Source organism: Trachemys scripta, chromosome 4 (genome assembly GCF_013100865.1).
Source record: "Trachemys scripta elegans isolate TJP31775 chromosome 4, CAS_Tse_1.0, whole genome shotgun sequence".
NCBI lineage: Eukaryota > Metazoa > Chordata > Testudines > Emydidae > Trachemys > Trachemys scripta.
The window spans coordinates 29,751,102-29,767,351 of NC_048301.1; the positions used below are offsets into that span (position 1 = coordinate 29,751,102).

The following is a 16,250-nucleotide window of genomic DNA, read 5'->3' on the forward strand; positions in this document are numbered from 1 at the left end:
CCCATTCTTCCCTCACTGTCCCAGACCTGGCCCCAGTCATCAGAGGTGTGCTTTCCAGTTGCTAATACTGGGTCTGTAAACTGGCACTGTATTTGACCCACTCTTGGTGAAAATTCTCCACCCTGTTCTCCTATATGGTGTGCAATGCTGAGCATGCCACAGTAACATGAATGGCATTATGTACATGGCATCCAAATGAGTTTGTAGGCAATACCCTCTCACCTTCAGTCCACCAAATGCACATTCTACCATCACCTTCCAACTGTTCTAGGTATAATTAAACATCTGAGATTTCTGAGGCAGGGCAGTATAGAGTATGCTGGGAGTCCTCTAAAATAACAGGGAGTCCAGACACCACATTGATATCTATATTGGGAGGAATTAAAGTCGCTCACTGTCCAAATATGAAAATGACAGATCTCCAGCATATCCTGGCATCATGTACCCTGTTGGTGCATCCCACACTGGCATTCATGAGCCTTCCTCCATGGTTGACCAAGGCCTGCAAAATGAATGAGGAGTATCCTTTCTATTTGACATATTCATGTGCATCTTGTGAAGGGCCGGCAAGGGATAGTGTGTTCCATCAATGACACCATTGCAGTTTGTGAATCTCATTCTCTCAAAGGCAGCAATTATTCCGGTGACATAAGCACCTGTGGGGTAAACCAGAGCAGTAAGCGCTTCATAAACTCCCCACTGCAGCACCAACGGTTAACTTGCCAACACCAAACTGATTAGCTACTGATCCGTAGCAGGCTGGGGTAGCTAGCTCCCAGATGACTGTAGTTACATGCTTGTGGACTGGTATGGCCACCCCCGTTCACATGTCCTGGTGCTGAAGGGACAGGCAAGCTCCTCACACAGCTTCATGAAGGAGTCCTTCATGACATGTGGACATTCTGGAGCCACTGCTGCCATCCCAAATGTGCATAACTATGTAGTCCCACCCTGTGCTTGTGGTCCTGTTCCAGAACCACTGGTCAGCAAAAGCGGATTCCACAGCTATTAACATGCATCAGCTGTCTCCATTCCACCATGTCTGCAGGCAGCCTGCTACATCTCCTCAGCAAAGCATGCCACTTCAGAGTGATAAGCCAACGCTGAAATGTCCGTTGTCACAGCTTCAGGGTAACTGCACCTGTATTCCCCCCATGGTCCCTTGAGGGCACCCTCTTCAGGATTCTGGCTCCCAGATATCACCTCTTTTGCACGGAGACCTGTGTGTCTCCTGCTCCTGACTGGGGTTTTAAGGCTGCACAGCTCCCTGCCTTACACTGAGATATCCCTAGCAAGCCAGTCTGCCTAAAAGCCAGTGCCTGCACTTTGCTTTCTCCCTCTGAGGGCTATAAACAGTGTATTGCCAGCAGTTACAAGCTATCACAGAGCACTCGCTAAGCAAGGACATTTATTCTTAAGATAAAAGCATTACAGAGAAAACATATAAAAACCAATACAAGTCCCTATAAGCATGCTAAAAGTTTACCAGAGGTCACCTATTTGTATTATGGGGTCTTTGTAGGCTACAGTCTTTCCCAATCCTTCCACAAGGCTGGTGCCCCCTTTGAACAGAAGGTCCAGTCTACTTGCTAGATCAGAAAGAAGGACCCTAGTCAGTTTAAACCCAACCTTTTTATGCCAGCAACCCTTTCTTTGTGGTACCTCTCTGGAGCTGTTAACAACTTGAGTGATTTACCTTAATCACACCTCCCCCCCCACACACTGTTCTTAGTTTCTGAAGATGCTAAAGCAGGGGCGGGAAAACTTTTTGGCCTGAGGGCCACATCTGGTTCCCAAAATTGTATGGAGGGCCAGTTAGGGGAGGCTGTGCCTCCCCAAACAGCCAGGCGTGGCCTGGCCCTGGCCCCTATGCGAAACCTCCTGCTTCTTGCCCCCTGACAGCCTATCGGGACTCCTGCCCCATCCAAACCCCCCTGCTCCCTGCCCACTTACTGCGCTGCCTGGAGTACCACTGGCTGGTGGCGCTACAGCCATGCCGCCCAGAGCACCAGGACAGCCAGCCGTGCGCCCAGCTGTAGCCAGCCAGCCATGCCACCGCGCAGCACAGAGCACCAGGTCAGGCCCCGGTTCTGCAACTGCGCTGCCCGGCAAGACCTTGCAGCCCCACCGCCTAGAGCATTGCGCCGGTGGCACAGCAAGCTGAGGCTGCGGGGGAGGGGGAATAGCAGGGGAGGGGCCGGGGGCTAGCCTCCCGGGGCAGGAGCTCAGGGGCCAGGCAGGAGGGGCCCGCGGGCCGTAGTTTGCCCACCTCTGTGCTAAAGCAACCCTCTCCTCCTGGAGTGGCATACAATCCCTGGGCCACAGTGATTCATAAACCATGCAGAACCTTAATGCAGAATATTCCCCTAAAGATACTGCATGTGATTTCACTTTCTTTTGCGATCCTCCACTGCATCTCATGCTCTGCCTTCTCCTGCTGTTCCCAAAATGCTGGGATTGATCCATGCCTTGCGACAGACTGGAACACAGGTCGCAGAAGGTCATATTTAAATAGCTACATCAATGGCCTGATTTTCAAAAGTGCCAACTACCTTGTCAATAGTCAATAGGAATTGCCAGTGCTCAAGAGTTTTGAACATCAGACCTCTTATTTGAATATCTATATATGGACTGAAGAGTTTAACATCAGGTATCCATTTTGGAAAATCCTCCTCTACGTATCTTTCACTTACTGATAGATACAAACAGGCAATTTGGGGTGTGTCTTGGCTTTTTTAGTGTGTAATTTATCTTTAAACATCACTGAGTGATCAACTGGGGAAATACTAATTCCTGCTGTTTGTTTCATCTCCTGTTTCAGTGGGGAGGAGAGGAAGAAAGCCTGCTGATTTCCAGCAGCAATGGTAAATCACAGAGGCTATCTGGTGCAATTCCACACTGCTTGCCAGGGTATGATACAATAATGATGGTATACTCCCTGGGGGGATATCCCGAGACACCTGTTAGTTTTGCCAGAAAAGCTGGCATTTCCTGTCTCTCTTCCAGCAGACTATGTTTTCTAATTACAAATTATACACTAATTGGGAATCATTATACTCTGTAACCACAGAAGACAGGAACACAAATGCTCACAACAAGCTTCTTCATTTTCTAAATAGGGCACTTTAGGATTTAATTATCCCTTTGAAGTGGCACATAAATAGTAATCTATATAAGTGGGCAGTAGCCCACAAAAACTTATGCTCTAATAAATTTGTTAGTCTCTAAGGTGCCACAAGTACTCCTGTTCTTTTTGCGGATACAGACTAACACGGCTGCTACTTTGAAACCTATATGGTAGAGTTATCCAAGTTGCACAGAAATCTAATTTTAAGGTGATATTTTCTTTTTCTTGATAGAATATTGAATAATAGGTCACATTCTGATATCAGCTATATTCATAAAGCAGGAGAAATTGTTAATTTCACTAGAGTTACTCTGGATTTAACCCTTGGCATAACAGACCCCGAATTGGCTCAATTTTCCTTCCCACCTCCCTCCATTTTGACGCTTTTTTTCAGTCCCTGTGTCCCATTGGAGATCTGTATTAAATGCCTGTTTGGGTGGCAAGAGCAGGATGGAAGTCTTACTAGCTCCCCGGCTGCAAAACTCAAACCAAAATCCAGCCAAAAATCTGTCAGTTTGGGGGGTCAGCTGAACCCATTTAGGGGACATAATGGAATCCAGACAATACAGGCAGACAAAGCATTTCAAATGCCAGTTTATTCTCTGTATTTGCAGAGCCCTTTCCAAAAAAAATTACCCTTGAATTTTTGTCTCTCAAGCCTTTTATCTGACTTGTTTAAGGCACGTTTCAGACTAGATAGCAGCTGATCCTTTAGGAGGGAACACGGGAAGCAAACAAACCTGATACCTACGGTAAAGCAACAGCTGCTGTAGCCACCCAGATAAGCAATGAATATACTAATTATTTTGTAAATCTGGATTTTCCCCACTGATTAGTTGATATTTGAAGAGTTATTCAAAGAAACCACTTCCTTTGTACTCAGTGTCTTAATGCACATATAGCTGGTCCCATGTATTACAGTGACATACTGCAATCAAGATGTTAGCAAATCAAGGTTGCAAGGGAGGAGACGTTGTTAGAACACTAGGGCCCATGACAAGCACAGGATGCCATATCAGGTAGAACAATTAATATTCACACAAAGCCCGGATTCATATAGGCCTAAATTCAGTTCTCAGCAGACAGCCCAAATAACTGGGCTATGCTTTAAGCACAATTCAGTCCGTGAGGAAGGGATCCTTCCCTCTCTACATTACAGACCTCAGGGTAGAAGGGGACTCCACTGTTACTGCTGCTCACACACTCTGCAGGGTAATGACTGGTGAATCTATTTAGTCATGAATTCACCAGCCTGTCCCTAGCCCCAAACTCACGCTCTGTGCTGCAAGGCTTGGAGACTTAGATCCTCGTAACTCCACTCCCACATTAGCTCCTCTGCAGTCAGAGCCCTTCATGCCCACAAGCTGAGGCGGCAAGCTTTTGTAACACATCATTTCTTTACGTAGGCCACAATTTTCAAACTTTTGGTGCCTGAAATTAGGCTCTTAAATCCATATTGGCCTAAGTGTCCTGATTTTCAGAGGTGCTGAGCACTTACAACTCCTCTTCACATCCCACAGAAGTTGTGATTGCTCAGCAGGCCACTTATTTAGGTGCCCAAATATGGATTTAGGAACCTAGCTTTCCCGTGCACTGGCACAATGCTGTAGGGGAACAAAAGAAACACAATTAGGAAGTCTATAAAACTTTTTGGGGTCCACTTTGACAGTGACCCTTAATTTTTCATTTGTATATGCAACCAGCTTTGGAATGGACAGCTGCTTTCCAAAGATTTCCATATTCTTTAATATACTCTCCAAAGATGGTTTAAAGTGACTGTAAATGGGTTTATGTAGAATATAATGTAAACTTAACATGACAAAAAAATGACATATTAGAAGAGGAAATAGAGCATTTGGTTTCCTAATACCAAGCACCCTTGGTCGTCTTAATTCTGCACAATGAATAATCCCTTGTCTCTAGAACATTTCCCACCCACTGCCTACATGCTTCCAGGCTTTTGCACAGAATGATAAGATTAATTTGCAACTTTTTATTTTTAAATCAAGTCTGATTCTCCCTGGATCGTCCGCTTGTGCTGGCTGCTGCCCCCTTTTTCACCAGCAGGAGAGATGTATTTGAAAGGAAGAATTATTAGGAAGATAAAGATAGCAACTGAAGCTGAAAGGAGGGATATTGTTACATATCACTGGAAAAAGTCAGTTCAGCAACAAAAAGACCAGTTGCTATTTTGACCAGATACATGCGACTACGTCTATATATTGTAGGGAAGGATTAAAGCATATGGCCCTGAGTCTGCATCAGGATCCACTACCATGGATCCCTGTTCCCATGTGGAATCACACTGAAGGCAAAGAGACTACCCCTGGGTCATTGATAGTTAGGGTGACCATATTTCCCTATGCTGAATATGGGACACCTGGTAAAATTACTCATATTAAGGGAGTTCAACAGCAATCACTCAGAACTATGCAATACAAACATTCAAATTAACATCAAGCTGACTGAGCCCACGTTAAAAAGATATACTGTGTAGTTGGATTCTTTTTATTTACCTTATCTTTAAGGCTTTAGGGTTCACACAGGGAGAGGTGACACACACACCCCTACTCCCGCCCCCACACAGAGGGAGAGGTGAGACGCTCCCGTACAACTCTCTCACATGGGGGTGGGTGGGCGACTGACAGACCCCACCCTCCCTGCCCACCCAGCGTTCTCCCACTCCATGCCTGGCGGGGCTCCTGGGATAGACCTCCCTCTCCCCGTACCTGGCACTGTGTCTTCCCGAGGCAACACCTGGGCAGGGGGCACGTAGGGTCACATACTCTCCCTCCCCAGATTTCTGCCAGGGTTCACACAAGAATGTGGTCAGCAGCAGCCTTTTGGCACTGTGTGGGAGGGAAAGGACAGGAGCCGCTTTCAGTCACAGGTAAGGAGGTGGGGGAGGAGGTATGACCTGGTCTGTGTCTTTGCAGAGCTCATCTCTTACTTCCCCCTTGCCTGTGACTGGAAGCAGCTTGTCCCTTTCAGCCCACAGTGTCGAAAGGCAGCTAACACCTCCAGGCTGCTGCTGGCCACCGACATAACCCAGCTGCCTCCTGTCCCCCCGTCATCGGCCATCTGACCCCCCCACTCACCGCTGCTGGTCGGACGGCTGGCCAGCAGCCGGACCTGCCAGTACTTTGGGGGGTGGGGCGGGAGAGAGAGAGACAGAAAATACGGGACAATTTGCCTGTTTTTAAGAAAAAATCAGTACACCTTCAGGAGGGCTTAAATATGGGACTGTCCCTATCTGGTCACCCTAGTGATAGTGGATTCTAATGCAGGGTGAGGGTCTAGGAGCCTGATCAGATGACCTCTGCAGACAATTGGAGTCTTTCTATCCAGTTCAATGAATGTTAGATGGGGTATGCACCATGTAACGTTTCTGGCATAAGAATTTGAGATTTGCTGAATAATGTAAGGGGTTAAAAAAGTATGCTAGAGTATAAGGATATAAATACTGCTGTGGTGATCTTTCTAAACAACATAGAATAAAAGGATATACAAATGCCCCAGCACAAATCATAGGAATAAAAGGAGAGCAGAGAATGGTGTGGGGGGCGGGGGAGAGACAGGGTCCTTGGCTGGTGTAATCCATCATCTTCAATGAACCTATGACAATTTCCACCTGCTGAGGATCTGTTCCTTAGACTTAATACATAGGGGACAGACAAATGGGGTTCTTGAAATAGATGTTGAGGTTTCGCAGTTTGTAACAGAGAATCTTACCCGCTAACAGCTGGAGGCCTGGGGCCAGCCAACCCTGGTTACTCAGGAAGCACACCTAAGCAGTGAATCCATTATAAAGAGCAGGAAGAAGCTGCAGAGTTGAGGGGAGATGCTCAGGGAGAGACAACCAAAGGGAAACTGAAGGAAGAGACTTCAGCAGAGGCCTGGCAAGTCAGGGAATGGCTGCCGGGAGCAAGCAGACTCCAGCAGGGAACCCCGAGGCACTGGGGTGGGAAATTGAAAAAGACTACAGAGGTTACTAGGAGCAAATGAGCTCCAGGCAGGGAGGTTTAGGGAGACCCCGGGAGGGAGATAGAGCATGGAATGATGGGGGTTTCAGTTCTTTATTACAATAATGAAATCATTTCCAAATAAAGTCCAACCCTAAGGTGGAGTGTTGCTGAACTAGAGAAAACCTTGCATATGGAGTCCTTAAGGGGCCCTGAAAAAGGGAAACAAGCAGACTGCTGCAGAGCAACCTCTGGCCACCAGAAGGCGCACGGGGAGGGGGGTGGTGGTTGGCTCATTACACAGATTTACAAATTTTACAGAAAAAAAAAAAAACACTTGCAAAATCACATTATGTATTTAAACACCTCTTAGCTGATCTCCTTTCATCCCAATAGGCTGTTTCCAGGAGTTCGTGGTAGCTGTAATAACACCACTGAGATGGTGCCAGCCAGCCAGGACTTATCACGTTTAGTCTGTGTTCATTCCATTTGAACAATCACCAGAGTAGGCGTATCTGACAAATTTCCTTAATTGTTTTTTCATTACTCAGTCTTGAGTAATAAATGAAGGATTAATAAATGGAGGATGCCACAATCTAATGCAAGAACAAATTACAGTGGGTTTGATTTTGGGGTTATTGTTTTTATCATCATTACCTGATGCGGTTGCTTGGTGATGAATCTCCTAAGTGATTATGTATAGGGGAGTTTCTGAAATCATGTCTGGCTATACATTTGTAAAAAAAATATTGTTTTAATTTGGTTAACAACTGCCTAGAATTTCAGATAGAAACTACATAAATTTAAGATTTGCTAAGACACCTTATGTGTAATGAGAGAGAGAGATGTACAGAATAAAAAGCAACGGCATAGCTAATTATACAAAGTGCAAAAGCAAATGGCATTTTTCAAGCAGCTGAATACATCTTTTCTGTCTGAATTAATTATGAATTAAGAGTAAAAGTTCTCCTGTGCACAATTAAAAATTCCACATTTCAGCATATCAGGGAAGATACATTTCTGTTGTGCTAAATGGACAAAGCTAAGAAGAATGCATAATATTTTATTTTTAGAAGGTATTTACAAAGACATATTGCACCAGTTGTCAGTTCTGCAGTATTTTAACAGATTAAAGAAAAAACTAACCTATATTAACAAAATTAAAAACTAATACAAAAGAAAAACAGGAAGAATAAAGTTTATTTAATTTGCTAAGTACAATTAGTTTCCCTGATTATAGCCCATGTCCAGTATGATCTAGAGTATGTACCATATACAGCTGTAATCTTAGAAATCTTTGTATCTCTATACAGGTGTGAATCTTATATTGTACAGGAACCATCAGAAAATGTATGTAAAATGTAAAGGCTATGCTTAGCTTAACAACTGCCTTTGCCCTTGAAACTGCTGCTGTTTTGAGTAAATTGAAGAAGCTATGTAGTAATATTTGTCCAATAATTTAAGTTTTAAAAAGTAGCGATAAAACAGGCATGATGGTTGTCCTTCTTCCATAGATAATGCCAGGAATGTGATTTCCCCCATATTTCAGTACTAATCATTTTAAATACACTCAGTCCAGAATATAGTGAGCACTAGCATAAAGTAGGTCTCAGTCTATTTGCCAGCTGGACCATCATGGTGCATTTCTGGGGTGTAGGTAAGCAGAACAATCATGACCCAGAGGTGAAGCAATGCCTGGCAAAAGAAAAGCAGGAGTTAGCACACAACGCCGACTACCATCCATCATTTACAACAGCTGTAATTCTAAATGTAGACAGAAGGAGCTAATTTTGTAGATCTGCTTTGGCTAAATGCCTTTCATGAAACATTTGTTTAAGGGTTCCTTCCATTTTATCCCATTGCACCTCACAAAGGAAATCTATTAGGATTTGCACAGTGAAGCATTGTGCCAGATTCCAATACAAAAAACATTTTATAGCAAATGATGAAAAACTTACTAAAAAAATAGTTAGCATGTCTGAGTGTCCTGCTAGACATTGACCATCTCTGATAAAAAAAAAGAATTACATTACAGATGGCTCCATATAGGGCTAATTCACAATAATGACTGAGATCCAGCTTAGAATGTGGTTTCAGAACCATATTAATTAGTAAAATTCTCAACTGTTTCAGTATGAAGCATTTTGTTCACTTATTAAACAGTACAATGGCAGTGTTACATTAGAAGGGAAGAGAGTAGGGGGAATTAAAGTGGCCAAATTCCATCTATCACTCAAAAAATGGGAGAGGTGGTGGTACAGAAAAGTGTAGTTATCTTTAATTTTGTCAAGTATGTGTATTTGGCTGCTTTGTCCCCCTGGAGAGTGGCAAACCTATTCACCCAGTGATTTATTTTAAAAGCAACATTACGCTTTCTCAAGCAAGGCATTTTCACTCCATATGAAATCTGGAGTTAGAGTACTGAAATCTTTAAAGCAATAACACACTGCAGCTGGGCTTACTTACATAACTACTGATCACATCAACTGACAGAGACATCAACCCTCTAGTGGAACTGGGAGAAATTCCACGGACAATCATGCAAGATGTGAAGAACAAACTTCCCTTCTATAGCCCAAGATTAGATAAAAACCATGCTCACTACTTTTATAGCTACAGTATTTGAAAAGAATGATTAATCAATCACTGGGCTGAGGTAAAATGTTATTAAAACATCAGTTTCCCAAGTTATTTTAATGGAAGCCAGTCAGTCATAGAAATGTGCTATACTTTCAATATGAAACTACAAAATTACAACCAGTACTAGTTACACAGAAATGTAAAAATTTTAAAGGCACTACGAATTCAAGGCATGACTGTACATATATTGGCAAGCTACAGGACTCAAGAACCCATGTTCCATAAGCAGTCTTTATAGTCTATTATAAAATATAACAAATAGTCAAAACTAATTAGATACCCTTTTTCTTTTACACACTATTGAATGCCTTTCAGATGAAGGCGGATACTATATAAAACTGACTATAAAAAATTCTGCACAACAATGTACTCACCATATAAATGATTACAAATACCCTTGCTATGGGATACCGTCTTAAAAAGATTCCCAGTCGAATGCTGTGAAAGTATAATACACATGTTAGAACAGAAAAATATTCCTGTTCCTTTACTGTGACCCCCACAAAATTGTAAACATCAACTGGTATTATACATATAGTTTTCCACATTTCCGCCTTTTGAATTTTACTAGTAATTCACAACAGTTACTGGATTGAGAGAAAATAGTCTTGAGTCACATCACAAAATTGTACATACTTTTCTGATCATAAAAAAGCCAGTCCCCTTGTTGCTATAAGTACGTCACATTAGGCCTGGTCAAAAACAAAGGCTAGGTCTTTCAAAGAATCCTAAAGTAGTTAGACACCCAACTCCCATCGACTTACAATGAGATCTAGTCGACTAACTCATTTAAGTTCTTTTGAAAATCTTAGTGAAAGAGGTCTGTGTCATTCTTACACTTAGTTATACGTGAGAAACAGACTGGTCTGTATAATTCTAATACTAATGCAACATGAAGTATACCGTTATCAGTACTTTGCATCATGGCCTTGTAATCTGCTTTAATAAAATAAAAATACGCTAGTAGGAAAGTGACAAATACTAATACAGAAATAATGTTTCAATCACAGTGTCACATACAACAGGCCACTCATCAAGGAAGCACTAGTATTTATAATCTTAATATTAAAATCACTCTAGAGGTGCAAAGCATATCCTATTTAGGCATCCTGATTTTCAAGGGTTTGAAACTATTACTCCCAACTGAAATTTGACGTAAGCTTAAGCTCCAGAGAAGACCCTTTTTTTTGGAAAGACTAAGAAAAGAAAGATAAGATAGCTCCTGAGACAAGAGATCAGAATAAGTTGGTTGGTGGTTCCAAAGCATTTCTGACTCATTCTAGGCACATATTTTGAGGATACTTGGTTCACAACATGAATTTATTCTTTGATACTTTAAAAAAAGATTTTAAAAAGGATTCGAGAAAGGAAACACACTGAAAAACTAGCTAATAATTTATAAACAACTACTTTTTATGCCCTTATTGCTGATCCATGACACACTGTAATATGTTACAGTAAACTAACACACTGGGCACATTTCACAATCAGGCAGAATGTTCCTGGTCTAAGTAACTTAGAAACATAACAGCGATATAGCTCTGATGCAGAGGATTTCTCTGCCAAAGACTCAGAAGGAGAAAAGAAGAGGAGAATTAATAGTGGCTGTGATGTTGGAAGACCAGGTGCCAGCTCTAGCCAAGGCTGTAGGCATCAGCTGAGCACTGACAAATTCATAGCTGGAAGCTCACATTAGTATGGTTCAAGATGGGTGTTAGACTTGTAAGAATGTGATTAGTCTCTATAAAATACTTGTAAGTTTCTGCATGCATTAATCGCACTTGTAATGTCTGCACCTCATATTTCAAAGTAAAATATAAGTTTGCTTTATAAATCTAAAAGGGCCTGCTCTGAATTTGTAAATCTAGGCAGGAAGAGTGGTCCCCCCACCCATCAAGGAGGACTATAAAAACTAAATAGCAATTGTAGGACCGAACAAACAAACACACATTTTGTTGCTTGCCCCATCCACCCATGAAGAAATTAGGTGAGGAGCACTCATCCCCTTTGGTTTGAACTCTGGGGGAAGGGCATACGAAGATTATCACAAGAAAACAGTTATCTCTTTGCTGTTTGGACTCTCACAAGGGCTGGAGCAAAGAAACAAAAGCAAAGATCCCCAGGGTCAACCTTGTTGACCCAAGTGGATGGATTACATTATCTGTCATCTTTTGGAACCACAGACTAACTCATTTCTTTTCTTAGTTAATAAATCTTTAGTTAGTATACGATAAGACTGGCTACCAGCATTGTCTCTGGTATGATATCTAAGGTAAGTGACTGGTCTCTTGAGACTGGGAGCAACCTGAATATTTTGTGATCTTTGGTATATGGCAACCAACAATCACTAAGTCCAGCTTGCCTGTGTGGCAAGATAGATTGGAATGCCCCAGGGGACTGTCTCTCTATGATAAGACTGCTATAGTGATTCAGGAGTTCACACTTGATACTTGGTTGGGGAAACCTAATCATAGAACATACCACCAGTTTGGGATGTCTTCCCTGCTTTCTGACAGTTTGCCCTGCAGTTGCACTCAGTTGTGAACTGCAGACAGTATGACAATGGTAAAAGTTAATTTTTATATATGCAAGATAACTGCGATGTCCAATAAAACCCGATGGGTTCTTGTACCATGTATCCAACTGTTAACATAATTTGTGGTGGAACAAGAATATTCTCATCACAAGATATCATGATGGGAATAAAGTGAATGGGAATTAACCATGTCAATATTTAATATGAATTTGTACCAAACTAAAATGTATGGGTGTGTTTTTATACAATTAAAAACAATTCAAAATAAAAGGTGTATTGAGGAGGAAGACTGTTTAAGGAACTAGTCCAAGAAGAGAAACATTCCTTTATGATTTATGTACTCTTACCTAAACTGGTCTATACTACTGGCAGCTTTGCGAACTCTTCCATACATTCCTGCCACGTTAGCATCTACATCACTAAAAAGGACAGGAACACTTCGCATGCGAGTACCTATTTAAAAACAAACAAACAAAAACATATCTAAGTAGGCTAAAGATGCCTTCCCAGGTAACGTGTTTGTCTATATAGTGTCTACATAGAGTTTAATCATTACTTTCTCCTTTTTGAAATGTTCAAGATTTTCAGCGCACAAGGGAAAACAAATGAGATTAATCACTGTATATTTAAACGGCACGACTGTTTTGAGAGGAATTGTTGGATAAGATTTTGTAAAAAATGCATCTGAGAAAGATTATTATATTTCTGTATCTACTAAATAAGCATTTTAGTATTCAGTTCAGATGTTTTATACTCCAAAATAATTTCTTTGCTTCATTATAATTTCTTAAGTATATACTGCATTGATTTTCTTATTTGCTGTACTTTTATCACAAAGTAACACTTGTCATACAATAGCTGTATCTGACAGTATTTCTGATATAAATTCCTATTTTTCAGGGTTTTATAATATTATGAAAAAAGCTGACCCAGGTTAAAATTTTCATAGACTTTCAGACCAGGATACATCTAAGTGTGACTGAACAAAATTGGCTTATTTTAATTTAGCTTTATAAGAGCAGAAAAACTGAATGTATTATTTCAGATTTTATTGTTCTCCTGACAAAGGGAGTTTAAAAGAAAGACATTTCACAGGCAAATAACTGGGCAGGCATTTTACATCAAAGTTCAAGGAGTGCGTGTATTTTGTTTTTAAAGTTAACACAATTACTTTTTTCATAGAGCTGAATCAAAGTAAGGTATCAAAGCAGAATCCAATAGCACCGGGTAGGCAACCTATGGCACGCGTGCCGAAGGCGGCACACGAGCTGATTTTCAGCGGCACTCACACTGCCTGGATCCTGGCCACCGCTCTGGGGGGTTCTGCCTTTTAATTTAATTTTAAATGAAGCTTCTTAAGCATTTTAAAAACCTTATTTACTTTACATACAACCCTAGTTTAGTTATACATTATAGACTTATAGAAAGAGACCTTCTAAAAACATTAAAATGTATTACTGGCACGCGAAACCTTAAATCAGAGTGAATAAATGAAGACTCGGCACCCCACCTCTGAAAGGTTGCCGACCCCTGCAATAGCAGCTAAAGTTTCTCAGACGTCTGAGATATGATACTACTCAAAGCAACCGAGTCAATCTCCGTGGAGAAGACACATTTGTAGGCTACTTTCTCACAGATTTCCAAGGAAAACAGAATGAGGGCAAACTGAGTTTAACCAAATGGAGGACAGTGCATTCAAGCTTTCTCAGCGACTTCCACTTAAGTTAGATCATCTCATAATGGAACAGCTATTCTAACCCCCACCTTCCAAAAACCATAACCACTCCACCCCCAAAAACCCCACCCAAACAAAAAACCCATCCCAAACAACTAGATCCCTTCCATAAAAAAAAATTATTACAGGACACATATGCAAGTAATATTTAAACCCACAAAAACAAAGTAATTCATAGGTGAAATTGCACTGCTGGTTGCACTGGCAGATGTCACGGTAAACTGATTTTAAAATAACATACTTGTTATAATATTAATCACAATGGGGAGAATTAAGAATTAAGTTTTGCTTTATTAAATTCACTTAAAATTATCTACACATCGAACAGCAGTCTTTATTTGGCTATTTTCAACTGTACTAGTTATAATTGGAAAGATCAACTCAATCTCCTTATTTACTATATTTTTCTTAAACACAGAGATGTTTAAGGAAATTAATGGGGAATATAAGAGTCCTTAGTTAAGCTGAGCACACACACATTTTTAAATATGATCCTTCCATGTTTACCTTCACCACTGTCAATTCCTGCCATATTAATCGTAGGTCCATTAGTACTACTGCCTTGGGTAGTCTTAAGCTGTTGCTCAAGGCGTTCCAGTTGATAGACAAGTGAGTTTTTCTCTGTGCTGAGACTCTCCAACATGGTCTGCTTCTGAATCAGAGTCTCTGTCAGCTGATGAAGCCGATTTTCCAGCTCTGACTGACTACTGCTGCTCAAAGCCTTGTTTGTGAGCTGAAAAAGAAAAGTCAGTGCAAAATCTAAGCCACAAGTTGATACATTATAAAAATTAAAGCTAGATTTTGAAATAGTTCAACTCCTAAGTCCTATGAGAGAGAGGCTGATGCAAGGAGTGGGATGCCTCAGCATTTTAATGATGCAACAGCTATTACTACTACCATCATTAACAAATGTAAAGGAGAGAAATGTGATTGTAGAAGCATTATGCCTTGATAATTGCTGTCACTAGGAAGCTCCTGGCAAGTATGTATGAATATAGTGCTACCCCCATGTGAACACTGCCATACAATAGTGAGTTCGCCCCTAACAACAAATCCTAGCCCGAAAGAACTTGTAGTCCACTGGCTTGTGTAGGAATGCATTACTGACCGGCCCATGGCCATTAAACCAGCAAGTTTCACAGAACAGAGGGAAGTGAGGGAACTTGATGCCAGTTAATTGAGAGGCTGTTACATGCCTAAGGGGCAGCATTAAAGGCGGCACGAAACTGGACATAAGTGAAGGAAAATTAGAGAGAGGTGAGGCATATGGGCACTGGATAAGAACAGCAGAGGGAGAAGGACGAAACTAAGGGCTTGTCTATCCATACAGCATTGCAGCAGCATAGCTGCACCGATGCAGCGCTTAGTGAAGATGCTCCTACGCTGATGGGAGAGCTTATCCCATTGGCAGAGTTAATCCACCTCTCCAAGAGGCGGTAGCTATGTCAACGGGAGAAGTCCTCCTGTCCACATAGTGATGTCTACACCAGGTATTCAGTGAGTATTTTCCACGCCCCTGAGCAACAGTGATACTAACATAAGCCTGTAGTGTAGACCAAGCCTAAGGCAATATGGTCCATAGGGTCCAATTTGCAGAGATTTTTTTAAAGTAAGAGACACTTAAGGTGGATCTTTAAGTGATTCTGTTTTATAGTTTCTATCCAGGTTCTAACTGCATTCCGTGCACAATTCAAGGCATGTCTTGAATCTCATGCATGAGACAGCTGCCATGTTGATGGTGGTGCAGACAATACTTTGACCTCTACCTGGCCTGTACTGACTTAAAACACTCAAGACTCATCCTGTAAACTGTGCATAATTATGGAAACTTAGCTAAGTTTGGTTGTCCAGGAAAAAAAAACAGCCAGCCTATGTGCCAAATTCATAGTTGTATGCTCGGGAGAGTACTTGCTGATGGCTTAATCCTCTCAGTGTGAACTACAGTGTTGAAAAAGAATGTATGTCTTTTCTCTCTCTTCTCCTTGAAGATGCAATATGTGGCCTCCAAAAAGGGGTGGGCATCAGATTTCTCACATCAGGCAAGCTCTACCAGACAGGCTTGATTTCAACAAAGTCTTGGCAGACAAATGTGATCTGACAGTTTACACTCAAGAGGCTCTCCAGTTATGTTTGATAGAGCTGCAGTGAAAAACAATGGACTTATGTTCACCTTACAAAGACAAGGTTACATGCCAGTTATCACCAGGGACACAGAAAATTAAAACCATCAGCACCAGTATACTGAAGTCA

At 41.6% G+C, this 16,250-nt stretch overlaps 1 protein-coding gene across 1 annotated transcript in view; it reads right to left on the bottom strand.

Moving 5' to 3' along the window:
* Positions 1-8,138: 8,138 nt before the first annotated feature.
* The window catches only part of GOLGA5 (golgin A5), a 33,189-nt gene continuing 25,077 nt past the window's right edge, over positions 8,139-16,250 (bottom strand). The window contains exons 10-13 of the mRNA XM_034768686.1: positions 14,508-14,733; positions 12,613-12,718; positions 10,104-10,167; positions 8,139-8,784 (exon numbers count right to left, since the gene is read on the bottom strand). Of these exons, the coding sequence (XP_034624577.1) occupies positions 8,704-8,784; positions 10,104-10,167; positions 12,613-12,718; positions 14,508-14,733 (477 nt within the window). The 3' untranslated portion in view covers positions 8,139-8,703. The remainder of the gene's footprint in view (positions 8,785-10,103; positions 10,168-12,612; positions 12,719-14,507; positions 14,734-16,250) is intronic.